This window comes from Podarcis tiliguerta (assembly GCF_965153285.1).
Source record: "Podarcis tiliguerta genome assembly, chromosome: 11".
In the NCBI taxonomy this organism is placed as follows: Eukaryota; Metazoa; Chordata; class Lepidosauria; order Squamata; family Lacertidae; genus Podarcis; species Podarcis tiliguerta.
In genome coordinates this window covers 55,120,899-55,147,534 of record NC_139544.1, presented here as the reverse complement: position 1 = coordinate 55,147,534, position 26,636 = coordinate 55,120,899, and the positions used below count along the sequence as shown (strand labels likewise).

Here is a 26,636-nt window from a genome sequence, read left to right as displayed (position 1 = left end):
GCCTCTCTCTCCCTCTCTCTCTCTCTCTCTCTCACACACACACACACACAAACACACAGCTGTCTTTCTCCCTGTGCGCTTTGCCTTCTGGCTGAAGCAAAGTGTTTCCTTTGATTTTTAAAATTTATTTACATATTTATCCCACGCTTTAAAACTTTCAGCTTTCGAGCAGTCGTGTATCTTGTTATGTCTGAGCAAATAAATCACACAAATAACGTGATGGGAAAAAATATGCACATAATTGGAGTCACGGGGTCACAGACTTGTTTATTGATCTATAACGCAGAAAGAAGACACATTCAACTGACATTTACTCAGGGCAAACCCTTAAGTTCCTTTGAGTAAACCCAAGTTGTTGGTCATTAACCGCAATGGGTCTACCCCGAGTAAAAGTTAGTTGCATGCAACCCCTAGAGGTGAACAGTGTCTTGAAAGTTTGTGTTCCAAAAGTTAATGAATAGGACATGTTTTTCTAAGAAATTTTTCTTCTGTGTGTTTTGCTGAGTTCTTGAATAATTAGTTCTGTAAGCAAACCAAAAACAACAAAAAGAGCGTTCTGTTTAAAAACTTAAACTTAACACATGCAAATATTCATTCCCAGGCTGATTAATTTCTTCCTTTAAAAAGAATGATATTATATGTATGCCAAATATCAGTTCAGCCTGCTCTTTAATACTTAGTAAAGTCTGGAAGTTATTATTTCAGGAATGAGGGCTAGGCACTTTGTGTAAGCTCAGAGGCACCCTATCATTACTTCTTCCAGTCTTTGGGGAAAAAATATTACCGCCTGTTAGCATTTATTTAGAGCTTTGGGTTATTTAACATACATAGCACATATTTTCCAAGGAATCTTTACAACAACCCTGAAGGGCATGCCAGCTTGAAGAAAATTCTCAGAGAAGAAACAGGAGGGGAGGGCAATTATCAAAAAGGCATGGGAAAAGACATATAAAGATTTGAAGAAAATGTGGGAAATGATTGTTGTTAAAAAAAAATTGAAGTTATGATATTGAGATGTACAGGACTTGATGGATTGTTTGAGCAAAAGACTTTGTTCCAATATGTGAGACTGGATGCCAAGCCAAGTCCAACTAGCCCCTATGGAAACAAGAAGCCCCAACCAAAGAAGATAAGAAGAAAAGGAAGAAGATTGGCAAAATAAATTACTGAACTGTGCAGGACAAATTACAGTGGTACCTCGCAAGACGAATGCCTCGCAAGACGAAAAACTCGCAAGACGAAAGAGTTTTTTGTTTTTTGAGTTGCTTCGCAAGACGAAAACGTCTTGCACTTTTTTCTTAAAACCGTCAATGCATTCCTATGGTAAACCGTCAATGCATTTTCTATGGGAAACCGTGCTTCGCAAGACGAAAAATTCACAAGACGAAAAAACTCGCAGAACGAATTAATTTCGTCTTGCAAGGCACCACTGTATTATAAAAAAGCGCATCTGTTTAATGCACATTGTTAAAGCTTTGTGTATAGATTTTCACATTAGTATAACTTTTAAAAGTCACTTGTAATAAGATGAAGGTTTTAAAATTGGATTGTTAAGTATATAAGATTTTATGGACATGCGTGAACAAGTATATTATAATGGAACCAAGAGGGGGATTGGAGGGAAGTCAACCAAAAATTATGGTTTAATTTGGTTATGATTTTTTTCTTCTCTGTCCCCCCCCCCCCCCCGTTTTGTTATTTTTGGAAAATCAAAAAAATGTTATCAAGAAAAGAAGAAGAAGAAAATTCTCAGAAGGAAACGTGTCTCCTTCTCTCAAAATACCAGAAAGGAAATCCATTGAAATAAACCTCATAATGTGTAACATAAATACTTTTATTGGAATAATAATAATAACAATAACAATGAGAAATACAATGTAATCAAAGTAACCAATGGTGGTGGCAAATATATAGACAGACAAGAATTGTAAATATAGACGGGCTTATTTATTGACAGACAATTTATGGACAAATGTATAAGCAGAAGAACAATATATAGAATGGATAAAGACAATGTGAAAAATTCAGAAGCGACATAAAGAAGTCAGAAGGAGGAAGGAGGGAAGTCAGCTCGTAGGAGCAAACGATAAATGCAAAAATGTAATATAATATGTATTTGAAGTATGAAGTTTGGAAAACCAATAAGGATTATAATAATAATAAAAGAAAGGTAATCTAACAAAGCTAAATGATGGGGGAGAATTCAGGACAGACAAAATGAAATATTTCTGCACTCTCTGCATAGTTACCATATTTTTCGCTCTATAAGACGCACCAGACCACAAGACGCACCTAGTTTTTGGAGGAGGAAAACAAGAAAAAATATATTCTGAATCTCAGAAGCCAGAACAGCAAGAGGGATCGCTGCACAGTGAAAGCAGCGATCCCTCTTGCTGTTCTGGCCTCTGGGATAGCTGCACAGCCTGCATTCACTCCATTAGACGCATACACATTTCCCCTTACTTTCAGGAGGGAAAAAGTGAGTCTTATAGAGCAAAAAATACGGTAATCTGTGGAACTCCCTACTCACCAACTTAGATGGCTTTGAAAGAGGAATTAGACAATTTTCGCAGCCAGCCTGTTGGTGCTTCCAAGCTGAACACCTCAACCACCTCACCAAGTCAGATGGAAAAGAGAGATAGAGTTTGACCCCGCTCAAACCATTACCCAGCACTGGTTCTCTAAGCCTGAAATTTGTGATTCTATAACCAAAAAACAAAGTCTGAGTGAAGCTCAGCTATCTTGCAGAAGGGGAGGTGTCAGTGGTTGAAATACAGTGAACACTGCCTATCTGCGCCCCATGCAATTTGCTGGTTAGGCAAAGCATTGAAACAAATGAACAGCTCAGCTCGGCTTTGTTCACTATGACTTCAAAACAGAAGCGGAGCGAGGTGGAATTTTGTTCTCCGCAAACCCTTCAGTTATACAAGGAATTTCCAGCACTTCTTAATACATGGCCGTTTTTGAAGTGGAACGGAGAAATCATTTGAAACGCAAGTCAGCAAGCCTTCCAGAGAGAAAGTAAAGGAGGGTGCAGAGACCCATTTCTAATTAAAATTGTTATGGGATTCCAAGGAGGCGAAAATTTAATTACATACACTGGAAGCGGTCCAGGCATTCATACTTAAATGCCTCTAACCTTGTGAAAAGCTACGTGGAATTTCTAATCGTCAATATTAAGCATCCGGGCACAACATCCCAAGAGATGCAGGTGATGTTTCTGATTTGCTCTCAAGGTGATGCCTGTACTTGGGACAAGAACAAGTTTAATGGTGGAGGAGAGTGGGGAAGGAGGAAAGCCATCAATTTTGGGCAATTTCAGGCATTGCAAACATGGCAAAAACACATGAATGTAAAGAGATAATAATCATAGAATTATAGAGTTGGAAGAGACCACAAGGGCCATCGAGTCCAACCCCCTGCCAAGCAGGAAACACCATCAGAGCACTCCTGACATATGGTTGTCAAGCCTCTGCTTAAAAACCTCCAAAGAAGGAGACTCCACCACACTCCTTGGCAGCAAATTCCACTGTCAAACAGCTCTTACTGTCAGGAAGTTCTTCCTAATGTTTAGGTGGAATCTTCTTTCTTGTAGTTTGGATCCATTGCTCCGTGTCCGCTTCTCTGGAGCAGCAGAAAACAACCTTTCTCCCTCCTCTATGTGACATCCTTTTATATATTTGAACATGGCTATCATATCACCCCTTAACCTCCTCTTCTCCAGGCTAAACATGCCCAGCTCCCTTAGCCGTTCCTCATAAGGCATTGTTTCCAGGCCTTTGACCATTTTGGTTGCCCTCCTCTGGATACGTTCCAGTTTGTCAGTGTCCTTCTTGAACTGTGGTGCCCAGAACTGGACACAGTACTCCAGGTGAGGTCTGACCAGAGCAGAATACAGTGGCACTATTACTTCCCTTGATCTAGATGCTATACTCCTCTTGATGCAGCCCAGAATTGCATCAAATCCACTGGGACTTTTTCGTTTAGAGAAGAAGCAAAGAAGAGTCAACATGATTGAAGTTTATAAAGTGATGCTGGAGAAGTTTAGAAAGTTATTCTAGAGAAAGTTATGATGGAAAAAGTGGTTAGAGGGGAAAATATCCTCCCTCTCTCATAACATTGGACCATCCAATGAAGCTAAATGTTGGACGATTCAGGACAGAAAAAAGAGAGTAGTACTTCTTTTACTTTATCTATTGATACGTATTCAGAGCTATACAAAAATACATACCCATTACAAAGTATTTTTAAAAAATAATAATATAGTAAGATAAAAACAGCTACTTAGTCTAGAAGAGAACAAACTCAGAAGAAAGGACTAGAGGAGAGACATAAAGAAAGAGAAAGTGAGAAAAAAGAGAAAGGAAAAACTAAAGAAAGTTGGAAAAGATTAAAAGAACTTCTGGCTCTATATTCTGCAGCTACATAAGAAATATCCATTCCTTAAAATCCAGCCATTCTATCTTCTATAAACCAGGGTTTTTTAAATCTTCAAATCTCAATATTACAAGCTCATTGTAAAAGTTCACAAGAAATTTCCAATCCTTAACAAATGTCAGTAATTATTTTTCTCTAACTAAACATTGTTAACGTTGCCATCTCAGCCAGATCCAGTAATTTTATTAGCCATTCTTCTATAGTGGGTAGGGCTGTATATTTCCATCTTTGGGCATATAGCAGTCTTGCAGCTGTAATCATATATAGGAATTATCTTTGATAGTCTTTTTCTAATTGTCTCTTCATTAGCTCTAAGAGAAAAAGTTCTGGCTTCATTTGAATATGTGTGTGTGTGTGTGTTACAATTTAAAATACTCATTTTACATCCTTAAGATATCAATGACTTCCCTTCTTCTCTTTCCATGGTTCATTTTACGTATCATAAATCCCTGCATATTTTACAGAAACTATACCAATCAGTATTCCATTATTGCAGCCATCAAAACTGTTGAATTTATCTTAAGGCTGCCAGCGTTTTCAGCTGTACACAATTATTTCCCATATATTCAATAAATGTTTTCTAATCTTCTTTAAACATACAGTGGTACCTTGGGTTAAGAACTTAACTTGTTCCGGAGGTCCGTTCTTAACCTGAAACTGTTCTTAACCTGAGGTACCACTTTAGCTAATGGGGTCTCCTGCTGCACCGCCGCCACACGATTTCTGTTCTCATTCTGAAGCAAAGTTCTTAACCTGAGGTACTATTTCTGGGTTAGAAGAGTCTGTAAGCTGAAGCGTCTGTAACCTGAAGCGTATGTAACCCGAGGTACCACTGTATGTTCTTCTTCTTCTCTTATTCTATATGTTGAGTCTGCAAGTTGTGCATACTCTGTCAACTTAAGTTGACATTCTTCTTTGGGCTTCAATTGAATGCTAACCTCAGAGCGTCTGGTTGGCCGCAGTGAGAGCAGGGTGTGGGACTAGATGGGCCATTGACCTGATCCAGCAGGTTCCTCTTATGTTCTTAGGTCAGCAACCCAAAGCGTATCCGTCTATCATTGAAGGAAGATCAGCACAGGTCAACACAAGAAGGACAATCTAGGAAGCTTGGAGTTCTTTCTCTCTCTCCTCCCTGTGATGGCCTGGGACTCGGGCTCGGGCTCGGAACCAGAGGAGTCTCAGTCTGCACCGGATCCTTTTCCTCAGGCATCATCTGAACCAAGTCTGGGGCCTGATCCTGAAGAGTCCCAGTCTGCACAGGTTCCCCTGCAACAAATACCAGCTGCGCCGAGTCAGGGGCTGAGCCTGCCCTGGCTCCAGATGTGGGGATGACCTCGTTGCCTACAGCTGGGCCATCACTTACAGCTGCTCCGCTACCAGTTGGGTCAGGAGAGGCTGAGGCGGCCTCTGGGTCTAGTAACCCACTGACATCTCCCGAGCTGCAGAGACTGAGGTCTGAGAGAAGGAGAGACCTGAGCACTCGCAGGAGGAGTGCTCGCCTTCGGGTGAAACAGGGAGGTGAGTTGCCGGGGGATCAGGACCGGCCGTTACCTCGACAAAGATAAAAGGCTGTTGGACCCCGCCCCAGGTTGCGGGAGCAGCATTGCTGTATGCTAGATCTTGCCTGAGATCCTGTACCTGTCCTTGCCTGGTTTCCTGCCTTGTGTCCTGCCTTGACCCTGTCAGACTGACTCCTAGCGGAATCTATGGATTCTGGACCAGACCTGGACCGCTGTTCTCGGGTTACCCCCGGGCCCAGCACACACCCTTTCTCATGCAGACACATCAGTCTACAGTGTAAGCTGACTTGCACTCCCTGACCCTTCCAAAACTATCCACATAAGGCAGAGGAGGAGGCACCCAGATACACCCAGTATACCTGAAGGAGTGTCTCCACCCCCATCGTTCTACCCGGACATTGAGGTCCAGCGCCAAGGGCCTTCTGGCAGTTCCCTTGCTACGAGAAGCCAAGTTACAGGGAACCAGGCAGAGGCCTTCTCGGTAGTGGCACCCGCCCTGTGGAACACCCGCCCACCAGATGTCAAAGAGAAAAATAACTACCAAACTTTTAGAAGACATCTGAGGGCAGCCCTGTGTAGGGAAGCTTTTAATGTTTAATAGGTTATTGCATTTTAGTGTTTTGTTGGAAGCCGCCCAGAGTGGCTGGGGAAACCCAGCCAGATGGGCGGGGTATAAATAATAAATTATTATTATTATTATTATTGGGCTCCCAACTCCCATCAGCCCCTGGTGGACACGGAATGATGGGAGTTGTAGTCCAGCACCATCAGATGAGGAAAGGTGCTGTTGATGAGGCTACAGATCAGAGATGGGGAGCCATCTCAATGCTGCCACAAACTGTTTTCTCCCTGTTAGTCCAGATTTACCATTTCTGTGAAAGATCTGATTGAGAGAATCATTGCGTTGGTGCCAGGTGAAACTAGACTGGGCAGACAGCAGCGAATCCACATTAAACTTCTTGGTGGAATCACCCGCAGGAAAGAGAGAAGCCAAAGCTAAGATCAGCCAGTGGGCCGTAGTGCCTGTATTTCAGTTTGCTAGTTGATCTCGCGATTTTGCTTCCCAAGCTTCCCCTTCACAGCCAGTGGCATGGGGGTGGGGGGAGAATAGGTCACAGGAAAAGAGCCATAATAATAATAAGAAGAAGAGTTTGGATTTGATATCCTGCCTTTCACTCCCTTTAAGGAGTCTCAAAGCGGCTAACATTCTCCTTTCCCTTCCTCCCCCACAACAAACACTCTGTGAGGTGAGTGGGGCTGAGAGACTTCAAGGAAGTATGACTGGCCCAAGGTCACCCAGCAGCTGCATGTGGAGGAGCGGAGACGCGAACCCGGTTCACCAGATTACAAGACTACCGCTCTCAACCACTACACCACACTGACAAAATGGCGGAACTGTGGCTTTGGTGTTGCAGAGTTAAAGGGGGCAATCCAAGTCTCTGAAGCCAATGGGCTTGTCAGGTGTCCGTTTTACCACTCATTTAATCCACAGATGGTGCCCAATCCTTGTGGGGCTCCCCTTCTGCGAGACAGAAGCCCTTTCAAAGGGAATACGGCATTTTCCTGGGACAAAGGCCACAATGTTTTATTGCCATGGGGAAAATGGGATGGAATCCGGCAAGAGCTAGGGCCAAACTACACAGGACCAAGACGTTTTTTGCCTATTTTATTTCGTTTATTATTATTTTTTATGTGCACAGGTGCAAAAATACTTGCATGCCAGGAAATTAAAAAATAAATAAATAGAAGGCTAGGAAGGAAGTAATTGAGGAGACAGAAAAATACACCCCAATGCTTTTTTTTTCTACAATCAAGCAGTGCACTAATTTTATGAAATAAATAAATAAATAAATAAATAAATAAATAAATAAATAAATAGAAGACTTTTTGGAGATGGCTGACCTGACTGGAAGAATCCATGACCAGAAAGAGGAGGAAACACAAGAAGATTGGAAGAAATTTAAAGAATATTTAGTGAGATATTGTAATATAAGATAAATTAAGAAACTCCTAGAAGTAACAGATAAGGGATAGAAAAAGATCAATAATAATGATTATTATGGATTACAGTTGGAAGTAAGGATAAGAAGTTTGTAATGAAAGAGGATATTGGTGTTACAAATATGAAATTGGGAACTGCTAAATATGTGTTATGATGAAATTCAGATTAGAAGGTGTCGAGGAAGTCTTCTAGCAATGTAAATATACCAGGGAATAATAATAAGAAAAATATTATTTTATCCTTTGCGTTTTTATTGTTGTTAGGTTTTTATGTTGTGTTAAATGTAATGTTCCCCCCCCCAGTGTTTATGTTTGTGTATTATAAGAGAAAACCAATATTTTTTTTTGGGGGGGGGAATAAATAAATAAACTTCTATCAAGCTCTGCCCACTGGTGTGGACTGCATGATGGAATAGGAAGCAATATCATGACTAGTAAAAAAAAAAGGTAAAGGACCCCTGGACAGTTAAGTCCAGTCAAAGGCAGTTATAGGATACGGCGCTCATCTTGCTTTTGTCCAGCGTTTGTCCACAGACAGCTTTCTGGGTCATGTGGCCAGCAGGACTAAACTGCTTCTGGTGTGATGGGACTCCGTGATGGAAACCAGAGCATACAGAAACACTGTACACCTGTAGGAATTCCCTCCATAACACGCACAGACATTTCCCCTTACTTTTAGGAGGAAAAAAGTGAGTGTTATGGTGCAAAAAATACGGTAATCTAACTCGAAGCTTCCAGCATGAGTTTGACCAAACTGCGGGAGGCAGTGGAAGACAGGAATGCCTGGTGTGCTCTGGTCCATGGGGTCACGAATAGTCGGACACGACTAAACGACTAAACAACAACAATCTAACACCATGCACAAGCACACTGTCGCGTTTGCGGGGAAAAATCAGGATAAATGCCCCTTGTCTGGAAGTGACCTCTGAAAAGAGTGCCCTTCAGTTATTAGAGGTCTGTGGCTTAGTTCCTGTCCTCCTTGAATCCTGATAGCTTCCGAACGAGACCAGTCTTCTAGCCGACCTTCTGATGCTGCCCTCTGGCCTCGATGCAACTCAGTTTGCAGACTGGGCAGCGGCTGTGGGAGGAACGACCGGGAGGCTAATTTTAACTGAAATCTGTGCCTTTGGCATCTGAATGAAATTTAAAGCCACATCGACGGATCGGATTGCGGTTGGAGATTGTGCACAGATGAAAACTGGAAGGCGGAGGGGGTGGGGTGGAGAACCCCTAAGAGGAAGTCTGAGAACTGATGTCCTGTGAGAAACCCAAGACAACTGATATTGCAGCAAGCCAGGTATCTGAAGTGGCTTGGGAGCAGTTGGCTGCGAAGGAGGAAGGGCACCCAAACTCGGATCGAGCCAGCATGTGTCATCAGGCATCTAAGATGAAGCAAGTGTCCAAATGTGTCAAAGGCAGCTGTGCAGGATGACAGGGCAGGCAAATGCAAGGACCGTGTCTGGAGCACAGACGTTGTGTGGCAGCAATGTGGTGATGGCTCACATCCTGGGATCAGCTGGGAAGTCTAACTTCAGGAGCAGGAATACTGGAGAGAGGCAGGAAACAAGCAAGGAGAATGACCATAGAACAGCAGGAAGAGAATCTGATTTGCATACAGATCTCAGGTTTGGTCTCTATCACAATGGGTTTAATAACAGGTGGAGACGAATCAGCGTATAAAGGGGAGGTTCAAAAAATATCTATATGGTGCCTAGGGAACAACTTGCTCCTTAATATCAGCAAGACAAAGGAGATGGTGTTGGACTTTTGGAGGAAGAGAGGAGAACTAGCCCCGCTGTACATTGGGGAGGGCTGTGTGGAGAGAGTCTCTTCCTTTAAATTCCTAGGAGTTTATCTCAGTGAAGACCTTACTTGGAAAATCAATACAACCCAGGTGGCTAAGAAAGCCCAACAGAGACTCCATCTCCTCAGAGTATTGCGGAAGAACGATGTCAATCAACATTTGATGATCTCCTTCTACCGGTCAACAATAGAAAGTGCCCTTTCATACTGCATCACGGTGTGGTACGCTGGTTTGACATCATCTGATAGGAAGTGCCTACAGAGGGTGGTGAATACAGCACAAGATATTATGGGCTGTCCCATGAATCCGCTGGATGAAATAGTGGAAGAACGTTGCCTCAGGAGACAGAGGAAAATTCTCAGGGATGATTCACACCCTGGCCGGCACTTTCTTGATCTCCTGCCCTCAGGCAGAAGATATAGAAGCATGAATAGTCGCCCCAACAGGGTAAAGAACAGCTTCTATCCGGGGTGTTGGGTTCTGGAAAAACATTAGAAAATGGAAGCATTTACTTCCGGGTTTTTGGCGTTCGAGAAACGAAATGTACGACCCCGAGGTTCCATTGTATATTGTTGAAGGCCCTACATGCAATAAAGTAACACCATTATCCCCCAGGGAGGTGTAGCAGTTAGAGTGCTTGACTCAGATGAGGGCATTGGAGCTCAAATCCCTCACCCCATCCTTAAAATCGCAGTGAGAAGAAGCAACCACATTTCCACCTGACCTGCCTCAAAGGGGCGTTGTGAGGACCAGTGGTGGAAGGTCATGGGTGCCATACTAGAGAGTAGCAACAGTAAAAATTCAGCTCCTAAACAATATTGCGCAGCCATACAGAGCACTGGGCCACGACAAGCCTCATTCCCCCTTGAAAAAACAGTTGTTCTTGTGGAAAGGTGTGTGCTAGGTTTGGACTTTTGATGCTCCTCTGCTTCTGTTTTCATGTGGGATTCAGTCACGTATTGGCAAATTCAGGTTTCACAATCACAAGGGCCGGGCGATTTCTGGTTTTCAACATCACGCTATATCACCACCTAAACATCACAGTTTAGCGGGACACGGGTGGCACTGTGGTCTAAAGCACTGAGCCTCTTGTGCTTGCCGATCGAAAGGTCGGCAGTTTGAATCCCCCACGACAGGGTGAGCTCCCGTTGCTCTGTCCCAGCTCCTGCCCACCTAGCAGTTTGAAAGCACACCAAAAAGTGCAAGTAGATAAATAGGTACCACTCCAACAGGAAAGTAAATGGCATTTCCGTGTGCTGCTCTGTTTTCGGTGTTCCGTTGCACCAGAAGTGTCTTGGTCATGCTGGCCACATGACCCAGAAAAACTGTCTGCGGACAAACGCTGGCTCCCTCAGCCTGTAAAGCAAGATGAGTGCTACAACCCCAGAGTCGTTTGCGACTGGACTTAACTGTCAGGGGTCCCTTTACCCTTTACCTTTAAACTTCACAGTATATAGATATATCATTGTCAGAAAGAAGGGTGGAACTTTGTAGAGGCGAACAGTAGGGCTGGGCGATATCTGGTTTTCTACATTGTGATATATTGCCAGCTAAACATTGCAATATACAGATATATCATGATGTTTGAAATAAGGATGCAGCCATGTAGAGGCATTGGCTGGCTTCACTGTTTTCCCCACATTATGATTTTTGCACAGCTCTCACACACAAATCATGATTTGCGATATACTGCCAGGTCAAAAACTATGAAACCGATATAATGATATGGCTTTCAAACCAGTTTTAGGCGATATATCAATATATCAAAAGGGACATGGGTGGCGCTGTGGGTTAAACCACAGGGCCTAGGACTTGCCAATCAAAAGGTCGGAGGTTCAAATCCACACAACCGGTTGAGCTCCTGTTGCTCTGTCCCAGCTCCTGCCCATCTAGCAGTTCGAAAGCACATCAAAGTGCAAGTAGATAAATAGGTACTGCTCTGGCATCCAAGATACATCCAAGCAGTGTATAAATTTTAACAGCTAACTAACTAATAGATAAAGGGACGCGGGTGGTGCTGTGGGTTAAACCACAGAGCCTAGGACTTGCTTATCAGAAGGTCGGCAGTTCGAATCCACCCATTGCTCCCTGCCAACCTAGCAGTTCGAAAGCACGTCAAAGTGCAAGTAGATAAATAGGTACCACTCTGGTGGGAAGGTAAACGGCATTTCCGTGTGCTGCTCTGGTTCGCCAGAAGCAGCTTAGTCATGCTGGCCACATGACCCGGAAGCTGTACGCCAGCTCCCTCGGCCAATAAAGCAAGATGAGCGCCGCAACCCCAAAGTCAGCCATGACTGGACCTAACGGTCAGGGGTCCCTTTACCTTTATCAGTATATCACCCAGCCCTAAGACAAACCAACTTCCCCCAAAGGTTGATGTTCTTGCAGTAAGGAAAGTGATGCAGGAATGTGATGAAAAGTGTGGGATGACACATATTTGGCACGTCGTCATCTAACTTCGCTGCAAACAGATCAGGATGCTGACAAAGCAGGTCGTCTCGCAGCAACCTTTGCATTGGCATATATTTTCCTCCACACTTGAAGTCCTTTATCTTTTCTCCTGGTTAACATTTTGTACCTCCAGGTGCCAATCACCTTCCCTTTCCGCCCCCACCTTCCCCCAAACGTAAACCATAGATAAGGAAAAAATTGGGATCCTTGTCCTCGCTGGTGGAATGGCAAGGTCTGAGCTGAAAATGGAACATGGCAGATAAACCTCGACATCTCTGCACGCCACCTTCCGTTTATGTGGACAATAAAGGAAACAACAGCTTTTATGTCTACAGCGGATCCCGGATGGCACATTCCCTGTAGTGGGATCAGGGTGGGGAGTGCGAAACACCACGCGAAGATGAGAAGCTCTTTGGGTGCACTTCAAAGGTTCTCTAAAAGCAAGTCTGTATACCAGGAGGAATATGGATCACATGGAATTTAACTCCAGTGGAAATTGTTCTGATGAGCTAATATAAGCTCCTGCAGAGCCTGTAATGAATATATTTGTTTCATTGCTGGAATTTCTATCCCGCCGTCTATATAAATCCCAGGGGCAGGTAACAGCAATATTAAAACCATCAACCATCAAGTACAACCAGAGAAATGAACATATAATAAAGCTAACAATCCCAAGCAAGAACTGAGACCCAGGCAGTCTCTGCCATTTCTTACTCATTGCAGCAGCAAGTAACCATTCACAAATGCCCAGGTAAGTGCGAAACTTATGGGAAGACTCAGAGACAAAGACAACAGAGACTTTAAAAAAAGAACGGGAATCGTTCCATGTTGTGTATACTGGAAAAAGTAAAGAAATGGACTCACTAGCAGGGTTTGAGTAAACACAATTAAGGAAACAAGAGTAAAGGTGAAGAAATAGCTATATGGAGATTGATTAAATGTAAGATATAATTTGAAGAAAATTTGGTATAAATATAAGAGCATTTAGCTTAAAGGTGGAAAATAAGACAAAAATTTAGCAGAAGTAGCAAATAGTTAAAGAACCAGAAGGGGAAGTTGAGGGAAGTCATGGGAGTTGTGAGCAGTAGTCTCGTAATCTGTAAGAGCAGTAGTCTCGTAATCTGGGGAACCGGGTTCGCGTCTCCGCTCCTCCACATGCAGCTGCTGGGTGACCTTGGGCCAGTCACACTTCTCTGAAGTCTCTCAGCCCCACTCACCTCACAGAGTGTTTGTTGTGGGGGAGGAAGGGAAAGGAGATTGTTAGCCAGTTTGAGACTCCTGAAGGGGAGTGAAAGGCGGGATATCAAATCCAAACTCTTCTTCTTAGCTTGGTGCCAGAATGTCAGTAAGGTGGTGCTTGCCCAATGGTGGGACGGTGAGACTGTCCTCTGCCCCAAAAGTTTTTGATTTGAGTTTCTACTGAAATGAGGCTACGTATTAATGTTGTATTTTAATCTTGTTTTTAAGTTGTATTTTAATCAATTGTTTTTATATTTGGTGTTAGCTGCCCTGAGCCCAGTCTATGCTGGCGAGGGCGGGGTATTATTATTATTATTATTATTATTATTATTATTATCTTAGAATCATAGAATTGTAAAGTTGCAAGGGGCCACAAAGGGCATCTAGTCCAACCCGCTGCAGTGCAGGAATCTTTTGCCCAACATAGGGATCGAACCCACAGCCATGAGACTTAAAGGGGGGGGGGGGATTTCAGAGCTCCATAGGTGGCGGTTGCGGCGGTGAAAGCAGTTGTGAGGAGCACATGGTACGAAAGAAGAAACCTTGGCTGTTTTACGTATCCGACTGAAAGAACCACCTTTCCCCCAGATGAATCTGGCCAGGCCTTGAAATTATGAGTTCAAGGGCCTCAGATTATAGTCTTTTTCTTCGCATCGCCTCTATGGGAGGTCCAAGTGTAGCAATGACAGAATAGGCCTTTTCTGTAGTAGCTCCCTGTTCATGGAATGCACTCCTCAGGGAGGTCTGCCGTGCCAGCGATTCAGTGCCAGGCAAATAGGTTTCTGCTTTTCTGAATATTCAGAAAATTCACCAATGACTGGATGTTTTTACTTCGTGTTTTTGATATATTTATGTATTTTTTTTAACTGTATTGTTGGATTTTGGGCTGCATACATGCCATACATTTAAAGCACATTTGCTCCCCCAGCACACAAAGAATCATGGGAACTGTAGTTCAACCCTCACAGCACTAATTTCCCAGCAACCATAACAAATTACAAGATTCTTTGAGTGGCCTAGTGTTTTAAATGTAAGGTGTGTGCATAGCCTTATTCTCATAAATCGCTTTGAGAATGTATGTTGTGTGGGAAGCCAGAAAATTTTGTTCGGAGCACAAAACCTCATATAAATGTCCCCAGACATATGGTGCAGCCCTTCCTCAAAGAGCCAGCTATCCCGAACACCTCCATTACTTCTTACTGCATTTTTTGTTTTTGTTTCTGGTAACAAACCACATGGTGCTGAAGTAGACCCTTGAGAGTCCCATGGACTGCAAGAAGATCAAACATCTCCATTCTGATGGAAATCAGCCCTGAGTGCTCACTGGAAGGACAGATCCTGAAGCTGAGGCTCCAATACTTTGGCCACCTCATGAGAAGACTCCCTGGAAAAGACCCTGATGCTGGGAAAGATGGAGGGCACAAGGAGAAGGGGACGACAGAGGACAAGATGGTTAGACAGTGTTCTCGAAGCTACCAACATGAGTTTGACCAAACTGCGGGAGGCAGTGGAAGACAGGAGAGCCTGGCGTGCTCTGGTCCATGGGGTCATGAAGAGTCGGACACGACTAAACGACTGAACAACAACAAACCACAATGAGTGGTCCTTTGAAAAGCAAGATTGCTTACGCAGCTATGCGTCACAAGAGCCAGTTCTTTGCCTCTGCATCAAAAATCCAATATTTGCCCAGTAGATCTCAAGCAGAGTTTGTGATTTATGCTGTTGAGCGCTGTGCAACAAAGTAAAATCAGAACGATTCTACAAATCCACCCCTTTTTAATATGAAGATCATGGAGGGCGGGGAGGGTGGCGAGCAGAGGAGTATAATCCAGATTAAGACACCCATGCTGAATGTGGTTTTAGGAGACTAGTATGCTGCTTAAATCTTTCATATTTGTCTGTCCAGATGTATTCTACAGATAAACTAAGCATGGATTAAAGCCAGTTTTGAACTGGTCTGTTGAAAACCCAACAGGAACAGAGGACTGGCTGCCAGTTAAAATAGAGCAAGCCAGCAAACGAGAAAGATTGCTTGCCTTTAGTTAAGCGGTGGAGCACAGAAGATGCAAGTTTCTCCAGAAGGGGCTGAGATACTGGGGAAATTACTGGAACCTCACTATGGTTAGCGAAACTAGAATAAATTGTGCAATAGAAAAGGAACAGTGCTTAATCGGTGCAATTTATGCAAGTTGCAGAATTCAGGATGTGGGTTTATGCTGCCCCAGAATTTGTCATTGTTGCATGATACATAGAGCCTTGGCTCTGGCTGTCGCTGGTTCCTGTGGGAGTGAGTTCTGTAGATTAACTATGCTGTTTGAAAAAGTATTTTCTTTTGTCTGCCCTGAATTTTCCAACATTCAGCTTCACTACATGTCCACGAGTTTTAGTGCTATGAGAGAGGAAGGGAATATATATAGATACAGATATGTTGTTGTTGTTTAGTCGTGTCCGACTCATCGTGACCCCATGGACCAGAGCACGCCAGGCACTCCTGTCTTCCACTGCCTTGGTCAAACTCATGTTGGTAGCTTCGAGAACACTGTCCCACCATCTCGTCCTCTGTTGTCCCCTTCTCCTTGTGCCCTCCATCTTTCCCAACATCAGGGTCTTTTCCAGGGAGTCTTCTCTTCTCATGAGGTGGCCAAAATATTGGACCCTGAGCTTCAGGATCTGTCCTTCCAGTGAGCACTCAGGGCTGATTTTCTTCAGAATGGAGAGGTTTGATCTTCTTGCAGTCCATGGGACTCTCAATATTCTCCTCCAGCACCATAATCCAAAAGCATCAATTCTTCGGCGATCAGCCTTCTTTATGGTCCAGCTATAGATATATATATCCACTTTCTTCATGCCATGGATACTTTAACTACTTCCATCACATCACATCAGCTCTGACTCTGTTTCTCTATTTGAAGGGCTGTTGATGAAGAAGTCCTTTATTTGAAGTCTTCCTTTTGAAGCGCTGTCCAAATCCAGTTGAAAGACAAAGAACCCAAGGAAGGAGGGAAACTCAAAGTTGCTCATCCAGTTAGCAGCACCCGAGACATCTTGCTGCCTTCCCCATTGCAGTGAGATGGATTGCATGGCAATGCAGACGTACCGAGTTATAGTTATTATATCTATGTAAATTGGCATCAATGCATATAAATTAATATATTCAGATATTGTGCAGATCTGTGCCCTTTTTGATAATGCATGCTCTCTTCTCGCGGAATGCCTTCGGCAAAGGGCATGTTTTTATCCCACTAGGTATCTGCCCTAAACTTGAATCTGCTTTTATATTTGCAGGTGTTTTAATTGTGTGTGCAAAGTTGCTTTATATATGCGTTTATTGTATTGTCAAATTGCTTTGAGATGCTTCATAGCAAGCAATTTGTAAAGGAAACCAGTCTTGAGAAGGATATTGAGAAGCTGGAACAGTGTGCAGAGGAAGGCGGCTGAGATGATACAAACTAAACTCCTCTTCTACAAACCGCAAAGTGAAACGAAACAAAACAAAACACCAGTGCCTTTCACTTTTCATAACACTCAGTAGGAGTTACATAAAAGATATCCCCTTAGGCCTCTCCCTGTGTCACTCCCATACCATTGCCCTTTAAAGGAACAACACACAGTTTCAATAAAACTTCTAGATGGTCACTCTCAGAGCCTTGGCTCCCCTAAAATATTTGAGGGGTTTGGGGTATGGTTACCATTTCCTGGGGATAGTCCCCAGATTTACAAATCTGTCCCCTGACAAAATCCATCCCTGGAATGTCCCCGGATTTCATTGAATGTCCCGGATTTATATTTTAAGTGTTGTAGATTTATTAATAGGGAATGAATGTTGTGTGATTGATTCAATGGCACAAGACACATCATATGGGGACAAGGCAAAATGGCGGGCGCCACGACAGCGAGCAGCTCCTGAAGCCAGCCAGAACCAACTGCGCTACCAGGCTGGCTCCCGGCTGCTGAGACTGCCGTCGCTGCTGCCACTACCAAAGGGGAATCGGGGACGCCCGATGCGTCAACTGGGGGAGCCGCTGACCCCTTCCCCCCGCAACCCGAATCGAGACGGGAGCGAGAGCGCCCGGCCATCCAGCTGACTGCCCAGAGGCGCTCCAGGGCCAGGAAAACCCGGAGCCAATGCAAAAGGAAAGGGAGAGGAGAAGAGAGAGAAAGAAAGGAGTAGAAAAAAGAAAGAAACCCTAACCTTGCCATGCTGCCGCCACCACTGAGAGGTAGGAGAGCACCGGGAGGGCAAGGGCATGTGGCAGAGCCCAGGCCCGACCCGAGCCTACCTCCACAGTGGCTAGCACTCCAAGAGAGCAGGCCAGGACCCAGAGGAAAGCCACAGAAGAGAAGATATTACTTATTTTTTTAAGAAGATATTTATTAAGATTTTTATGGTTACAGAAAAAAAAAGTATAAGAAAAACAAAAAAACCAATGAGAAATTTAACAAACAATACATCCAAAATATGAAAAAAAAAGAAAAAGAAAGAAGAACAATACATCCAAATAACATAAGGGGGGAAAAACACATCCAAATTCCATATCATTATCTTTCATTTACTTGTTTCCTCGACTTCCTCACACCTCCCTTTTTTGTACTCTAGTTCAAATGCTAAAGTTAGATTGAGTTAAAATAAATTATAGAACAAAAATTGGGAAAGAGGGAAAGGATTTGCTGAATTAAGATATTACTTATTTTTTTGTGATTTTTCTCTTTTCAAAAAAATAACAACAATCTATATATTTTTAATTTTTTTTTAAGTGTCCCTGGATTCATTGAAGAAATCCGGTAACTTTAGTCTGCCCTCCCCAAGTCGATGGGCATTGCCATTCAAATGTTATACATGCACCACCTCTTTGGATCAGTTATGTGGGGTGGGGCTTACCTCCCCCCTCCAGTTGTGTTCAAGTTGGCACCCCTGTTGTCAGAGTAGGACCTTGGGAGACCAGGGTTCAAATCCTGCCTCAGCCACGAAACCCACTAGGTGGCCTCTCAGTCTAACCTACCTCACAGGGTTGCTGTAAGAATAAAATAGGAAAAGAACTATGCACCTCACCTTGAGCACCTTTGGAGGAAAGGTGGTATATACATTGGTACCTCGGGTTAAGTACTTAATTCGTTCCGGAGGTCCATTCTTAACCTGAAACTGTTCTTAACCTGAAGCACCACTTTAGCTAATGGGGCCTCCTGCTGCCGGAGCACAATTTCTGTTCTTATCCTGAAGCAAAGTTCTTAACCTGAAGCACTATTTCTGGGTTAGCGGAGTCTGTAACCTGAAGCATATGTAACCTAAAGCGTATGTAACCCGAGGTACCACTGTCAAAGGAAGGACGACAGAGAGAAAAATCGGGGTCGAGGAGGACTAACACCAGGTGGCAAAACAATTACCAAAGAAATGAAAGTATCCCGCTTGGCACATTTCGATAAAATATCTTCCCGGAAGGAAAATTCCCCAAGATCTTTGTTTTGTTTTGTTTTGTTTTTTTAAAGCTGCCTAGATTTCAAAGCCTGTTGCGTCGTAGCGAAAGACACAACCTCTGTCCCGTCGCCAAAAAGCAAAAAAGAATAAAAATGCCCGGCGCATCTGTAACCTGCGCGCGCAACGTTCTCCCGGTGCGCCCCGCACATCTGCCTTCTCCCCAAGCGCCAGCCTCCGCTGTTGCGCCTCTCCCGGCTCCCACGTGGGGCTCTGGCTATCGCTCGCCCCTTTTGTGTGCCCTGGACGGAGCGCGCTCGGGAGCGCGCGTGTCGTCCCCCCCCCCCCGGCCGCGCCTCCCTCCTTCGGGCTTCCTGTTTCTCCATCCTCCCGGTTGCGCGCGTGTGCGCGCGCGCGCGCCTGCTTGAAACCCAGCCTTCCTGCAAAAGCCCTGCCTCCAATTGCTGCGCGATCTCCTTCTTTGGTGGGAGGGGAGAGGGAGGGAAAGAGAGAGAGAGGGAAGGAGAGAGAGAGAGAGAGAGGGAGGGACCCCAGGGTAAGCTGCAGCCCACCCCCACCCCCCTCCTGATTGGGCCTCCTCCTTGCCAGGGCTGGAGACCATATAAAGGGAGGAGAGGGGAGGGGAGAAAGCGCGCGCGGGGAGGAGGAGGAGGGGAGAGAGGCGCAAAAGGCACCCGCGCAAGGCCTCCCTCCCATTGGCTGCGATTCCCTTTGTGCGCCAGGCAGCTGCGAGCCTCAGCTCTCCATTTGAATGTATACAGGGCACGGGGAAGGGACCATTTCCATGGGCCATCTGTCTTACTCTAGCCCGCAGCAGCAGCAGCAGCAGCAGCACCAACCTCTCCAGAAACAGCAGACGCCAGCACTGCCAAAACCATCACCATCGCCACCGAAGAGGAGGAGGAGGAGGGCCGCCGCCGCCGTCACCACCACCATCACCATCACCACCGAGGGATAGTTGCAGCGCCAGGGAACCACAGCAGCTGGCCAAGATGGTTTTGGTACACGTCGGCTATCTTGTTCTTCCAGTGTTTGGCTCTGTGCGAAACAGAGGTATCTCTTTATCTGTGCATTTTTCTGGTGGGGTTGGGGTTTTGGGGGGAGGTGGAGGGGCGGCTGTAGGGATGAGAGCAACCCCCCCTTTCCCTCCCCCCTCAAATGACCTGCATGGTTTGGTGATGGTTGTAATGGAAGCCACTGGTTGTGTTGCCTTCTTACATACAATTGGCAGAGAGGCGAAGGGGAAGAGGTGTGAGTGTGTGAAAGTGCGGAGGGAGGGAGGGAGGGGTGGAGAGGAGAGCAAGTGTAGTGCATTTGAGAAAGGGGGGTGGATGAGGGGCAGGAAGAGGGCAGCATCTCCTAGTGGTGTCGGGGGACCCGAGAAGCGCAAGGAGAGGGAGCAGTCTGTAAGGAATCGGGGCGCGGGGGGGGGGATGAGAGAAAGAGATGGAGAAGCGGTGGGAAGAAAGAGGAGCCGGTGGGGGCTAGGGAATGAAAGAAGAGGCGAAATTCGGGGGAGAGGGGGGGCACGAACTGGGAAGGGTGCGAGAGAGCGCAGGTGGGGAGATACCCCATTAGTAGGAAGGAAAATGGACCGGGATCGGAGATGGCACGGAGGGAAATCCTAAGTGGATCGAAGCGTTTTGTTTTGAGAAGCAGTCTTGCGTTATTCTTTAGAGATCTTGGATTGTATTTCAGAGCGATCTCGCCTTTTATGTAGAATAATGTATATTCCCACAGCCCCAGTGTCCAGTTAACTCCATTTTATATATTATGGAGAGCCCCTCCCCTTTCTTCTCCCTCCCCTTCCCACCTGACAAATATAGATAGATCCATGCCTGCGAGGAACACTTAAACTGCCCCTTTCTATATATGCAGATTGTAGGGAACTTTTACGTGGTGGTTGGTGTGGTCGGAAATTGGAGGGTTTTACTTGATGCCCATAAGATATACATCCAGGATCCAGGATTTTTGGGGGCTTTTTTGGTGTGTGTGTGTTTATTTTATTATTTTTTAAGTAATTGTCTTATATGTGATCCCAAGCCCTTATGAAGCGAAAAGCAAATTATGAGCTCATGGCGAGGCCAGCTGGTCTCATCCCTCGCTCTGCCTTCTGGTGAACTCTGTTCAGCCTCTTTTGTCTTCTCTCCCCCCCCCCCCACCAAATATACTTATCCAGTGGATTTTAATCCTTTTTGAGGGGGTTCGGGAATCCTCCAACCCAGCCCTGCCCCCCTCTTTTTTTGTGAGGTTTGACATAGGTGTCTGTGCATTCCCACCCCCCCACACCAACACCCCCCTTTTCCCCTTATGACATTTAAACAATTTCTTATACCCAGCCCTGAAATATCCAGACCTGTCCATTCACAGAAATGTGTGTCTTTCGATCTGAGATGCACCCTGGTTGCCTAGACCGAAATCCAAATTAACAGCAATTATTTTCCATCTCTGGATTTGAATTTAATATGGGATGTGTATATGGCCATTGCACATTTCCTCGACGCTTCCCTCTTTCCTCCCATTCCTATATAGCCGTCACGGACAATGGTTTTGATCCTCTGCTTCCTTTTTCTCCTTTTTTTTTTTTTTTGGAACAATTTGTCCTCCTCCATTCCATGTATTTTCTTTCAATCAAACTGAGGATGCATTTAGATGTCATGGCTGATTCCTTCCCGGCACCCCCTTTCTCTAAGAGCCATTCTTGCCTTAACTATATAATCTCCTTTTTCCACCATGCCTGCCTCCTCCCCTTCTGTGGCTCACGGCTGATCGAACCCCTAGGATAGAACAACAGCAACAAAATATCCCAGTTTAATTAAAGGGACTAAATAATATAGCCCATTTTCCTGGTAAGCCAAGGCATTCTGCTCATCTCTGCTAAGATGCGATCCATCAGTGAGGTGTGGACAGTTAATAGAAACACTCCCCCCCATAAGAAAAAGAGTCTAAGACCCTATGGCGAGACTCCTGCCATTGTGCTCCTGAGACCTGTGGGTTTCAGTAGCGACCCCACCTGCCACCCAAACCTCTTTGGGCTGCATCGTTCTTAGGGCCAAATCCTAATCTCTGCGAAAAACAGGTGAGGAGATGGAGGGTGTAAAAAAAGTGGGCTTCCAAGGCACCGGGTCGAAACAGGCATCAGCATCTGCCCCCCCCCCCAGCCTCGCACATCCCTCATTCTGCTGCTTTTGCATTCCCTCCCCTTTGCCCCTCCCTCCCCGCCCCCCCCACTGTACATGTGTATGTACATAACAGCTTAGTTTCCGCACATGGTGGCATTTCTGTTTCCTTTAATTGCAGCCTCTTCTGGTGTGGTGTTGGTGGTGGTGATGACGATGGGATGATGACATTTTTTTTGCATTGATCCAAATCTTTTTCTTTCTTTGTTTGTTTCCAAATTTATTTTGTTTCCTCATCGTGTAGATCAGTGAATGGTCAACCTGCTGCCCCTTCCGTTGCCTTGTAGTTTTCTGCCTCTGCATTTTAGCTCTAATGTTGACACCCCCCCACCCCCTTCTTTAACCATTTCTGTATCCATCTGAGGAACTGCACTGGCCTTTTAAGCTGAAGTATCCTCTTTCGGTGGTGGTGGCGTTGCTGCAAAACCGGGGCGGGTGGGTTGTCGGCTGCTGGGAGGAGGAGCTGATGATATTTTAAAGCCGGAATGCTACCTCCCTCCCTTGCCTGCTCGGTTATCCTTGCATGACTTGAAAATGCAAAGGATTATTTATTTAATTTAAAAGCAAAAGAAAAAAAAGATAGAGAGAGAAGGCACTGTTTGATCACTCCCAAAAAATTATGCTTCTCTGCAAAATATGATACTGATGTAGCCAAGAGCTTCTTCCTCAATGATTACGGTTTCTTTAAAAAAATAAAATAAAAAATAAAGAGCCAGCAGGCTGTAATTTCAAATTCAGGTGTCATCTGGGAGAAAAGGGGGGGGGGGATTGCTTGTGTTCTTTTTCCTCTGGGGAGAAGCGCCAGGAACAATAGATCTCACCTCTCTTTGGGTCTCATTGGCTTCCAAACACACCCACCGAGGAACTAAGGTTCTGGGTTAGGTGGTATTTGCCCCTGCTAAAAACCACCCAAGACTTTCTGACAGAGGATACTGAGGCTTAAAGCTGAAGTCTTAAACCACCAATCTTCCTGTGAAAAGAAAAAGGAAAGAAAGAATATGGTAGACAGACTGTATGCTCAAACCTGTTTCTCTTTAGCTGTCATTGTAGTAGTCTAGAAGGGGGGGGGGGGAACAGGCCATTTTCCAATATAGCTCTAGTTTTATAACGCCATTTTTGTATCTTCATCCTGTTTAGCTAAGTACATTTGCACTGTAAATTCCTGTTAAGTGGATTCATTTTGCTTCAGCTGGGTGGAGGACAATTTCTTGGGGGTTTTTTCCTCCCCTTGCCACCCAAATCTCCGCCCTAACCTCTGTTCTTGTATTCGATCTTGGTTTCCCAGGCAAATTGACTTTGGCTTTGAATTTCTTACAAAAGAAAAAGAAACCCTTGCAAATTAAAACAAACAAACAAACAAACAAACACAACCCCCCCCCAATCATCTGCAAAAAAAAAGGCTCTGCGAATGAACACCTTCTTTACTTTGGGAGCACGTCGTAAATTACACATAGATACACTCTCAGATACACTCTCACAGACCCGCACACCGCTCTCTCTCCTCACCCAAATTCCTCCCTTCCCAACAGTTGACCTCCATCCGTTGTTCCCTTTGCAAGCTGAACCCCACTCAGCACCCACAAAACTCCCTAAGAAAAACCGACGTGTCCCATGTCTTTCTTGAACGTAACACAAAACATTCCCCCATACATGCACCATTTAAACACACACACACAAACACCCCTATTGGGTGGCAATTTGGATCCAATCCTCCTCTTTTGGAACGGCCCAGGGGGGGCGGGGAACCAAAACATGCAAACTTAACGAAAAGGAGGAAAGAGAGAAGAAAAAACAAAAAAACAGAGGAAAGTGGGATGCTTGCTTAGCAAAATGGTTTTCCATTCAACAGGGATAGCATTTCTCTCTGCTGTGCTGAATTTTTTACTTCCTGTTCTTATTTTGTGGGTAAATTTTTTTCTGTATTCAGATATCCTTTGGTTGTGTATTTCTTCCACCTTTTTTCTTGTACTAAAACTTGAAGCATGGTCTGTATTTTTTTACATTACCTAGTTTTTTCTGATGTAAAATCTCTCTCCGTAGAGACATACCCTGCTGAAATGTAATGTGCAGTAGCTGATACATCTTATTCATTGTATGCCGCTTCCGTTCTGTCGCCCTTCCACGGCATGGTGGGCCCCTGTTGCCTTTTGTATTGTGTGCATGACAACATTGTTACAACACAGTTCCACTAATACTAATATACAATCTCTCAATAAAGAAACTAGTTTTCCTATATTAACCTAGTGTGCTTTTTCTATTGCTGTACCCCACCCCATTTATTGTTGTATTCCTGCTGTTTTAGATTATTTCCCCCCCTCTCCCGCCCCCGCTTCTCCACCCCCACCTCCTCCCCCATTTGAGTGAATGGATCTCTTTTTCTCTGTGCCACCAATATTGGGTTGGAGGGGGGCGGAGTAGAGAGTATGACTGTTCTTTCTCCCATATCTACCTTCAAGCATTCTATAACCTGTGAATACCAACGCTCTCTCTCTCTTTCTCTCTCTTTCTCTCTAGATACACATCCTATATTATCTTTCCCCTCCCTAGGTGGAGATGACTCTCTAATTGAGGTGCGCCAACCTTTTGCCAAGATGCCCCCCCCCCGTCCCCCGGCCAGGTGTCCCGAACATCTGGAGGGTGCCAAGTTGGCAAAAGGCTGGTCCTCAGAGCGCCCAAGACGAAAATGTAGAGAGGTATGCATATAAATTCACACACTGTGGTGGAAAGTCCAAAACTGTTAAAACGCAGGAGAAGCTTGCTAGCTACTGCGAAATCCCAACATGTACTGAACATCACACCGGGTTGCTAATCAGGGTGAACAATGACACCAAAGTGGATGGGGCTGGGGAGAGAGAGAAAAAAAGATATATATTGACTGGTTTTTTTTAAAAAAGTATCTCCCTCCTCTTCACGAGCCTTCCTTTTGAGTTTGAGGATGCATGTTCATTCCTGTAAGTAAAAAACCTTTAGTTGTTGGAAGCTAAGGATGACCTTGGGAAGACGGAGGGGTGGGAATGGAAGTTGGGGGGTGGACAGGTGTGGGTTGCAAATGGATCCCTTAAGACATTAAATTATCCCCCTGGCCATACGCCACTCACAGCCAAAGGTCCTTGCAAGACTCTGAAAGAATAAGCACTAGATAGACCTTTAAACTATTACCGTATTTTTCACTCTATAAGATGCACCAGACCACAAGACGCACCTAGTTTTTGGAGGAGGAAAATAAGAAAAAAAATATTCTGAATCTCAGAAGCCAGAACAGCAACTACACAGCGAAAGCAGCGATCCCTCTTGCTGTTCTGGCTTCTGGGCTAGCTGCGCAGCCTGCATTCGCTCCATAAGACGCACACACATTTCCCCTTACTTTTTAGGAGGGAAAAAGTGAGTCATAGAGCAAAAAATACGGTACCTTGCCCAGGGCAAACCAAAGCGACCTACAACCAAACTAGATATCCATTCCACCTTCTTTCTCCCTCTGTTTATCGATGAACCAGCCTTTAGACAGCTGTCTTTGTGTGTGTGTTTCTGTGCGTGTGTACATCCATGCAACACATACATGTGCAGAGCAGGGGCCAAGGAACATTCCCCCCCCCCAAAAAAACCCCCTATTTGCGGTTCAATCTGATTCATGCCTACTTGGAAGTAAGCCCCGCCTGTTTCCAGCAGGGCTTACTCTCAGGTAAGTCTGTGCAGGATTGCAGCCCTGGGGGATTATGCCCCAAACCAGCAGCCATGGTGAAAAGGGCACCCTTATGTAACACCTTGGTCCCATCTTCCATTGCCTACGTGCCGGGAGAGAACGAAGGGCTAGACTTTTGAAGGGCTAGACAAAAGAAAGCCGAACCTCAGTCTCCCCTAAACAAAACCAGGAAGGGGTGGGGGGCGGGGAAGAGAAAGTAAAAGGTCGTTAGGTTCACCCCTCTCCCATCGTCTTTCTTTCAGGTGGGGCGGAGAATAAATCCAGTTTGTGTTAAAACGTTCGAGACCATGCCAATGGTCTTGGAGAGGGAGGGGTGGAGAAAGGAGACTGAAAACCAAGTGGAGAAAATAAGCATCTTTGTAGGAGGCTTCCCAGTTTGGGGGTGCAGGGGCCAAGCCCCCTTTCTGCTGGCTCCATCGTTCCTGCTTCACGCACCTTCCCCCATGTATATCCTTAGTCAATCGTTTGGCCATTGCCTCCCTCCTTGTTTGACCATACGCAAGACACATCCGACATTATGCTTCTCTCTCCCCCCCCCCTTCCGAACGTAGTGAATGCTCTTAGGCCTTTGTTCTTGACGCTGTCCTAAGCCCGGTCTGGCAGCTTAGCTGTTTGCTGTGACACACATCCATCTTATTACCACACATGTTTTTTTTTAATATATAAAAAAAACAAAGCCAGAGCCAGGCTGTGCTAGCTTGCATGGAAGAAAGAAATATCTCTAGGTGCATGCCTTTTGCAAAGCCGTGTGTGTGTTTGTGTGTGTGTATGGATGAGGCTGGCCATCCTTTAATGATGTGATTTTCTTTTTTAATCCCTCCCCCTTCCTTCCCTTTCTCTCCCCCTTCTGCCTTTCTCCCCACCCTCCCACAAT

The 26,636-nt window shown here is 45.0% G+C and overlaps 1 protein-coding gene across 2 annotated transcripts in view; it reads left to right on the top strand.

Annotated features, from left to right (window-relative positions):
- The first annotated feature begins 19,403 nt into the window (after positions 1–19,403).
- The window catches only part of ARK2C (arkadia (RNF111) C-terminal like ring finger ubiquitin ligase 2C), a 98,111-nt gene continuing 90,878 nt past the window's right edge, over positions 19,404–26,636 (top strand). Inside the window, exon 1 of one of the 2 annotated variants that reach the window (XM_083403137.1) lies at positions 19,404–19,936. In XM_083403137.1, the coding sequence (XP_083259263.1) occupies positions 19,876–19,936 (61 nt within the window). In that variant the 5' untranslated portion in view covers positions 19,404–19,875. The remainder of the gene's footprint in view (positions 19,937–26,636) is intronic. The other variant, XM_083403136.1, reaches the window with a different exon arrangement.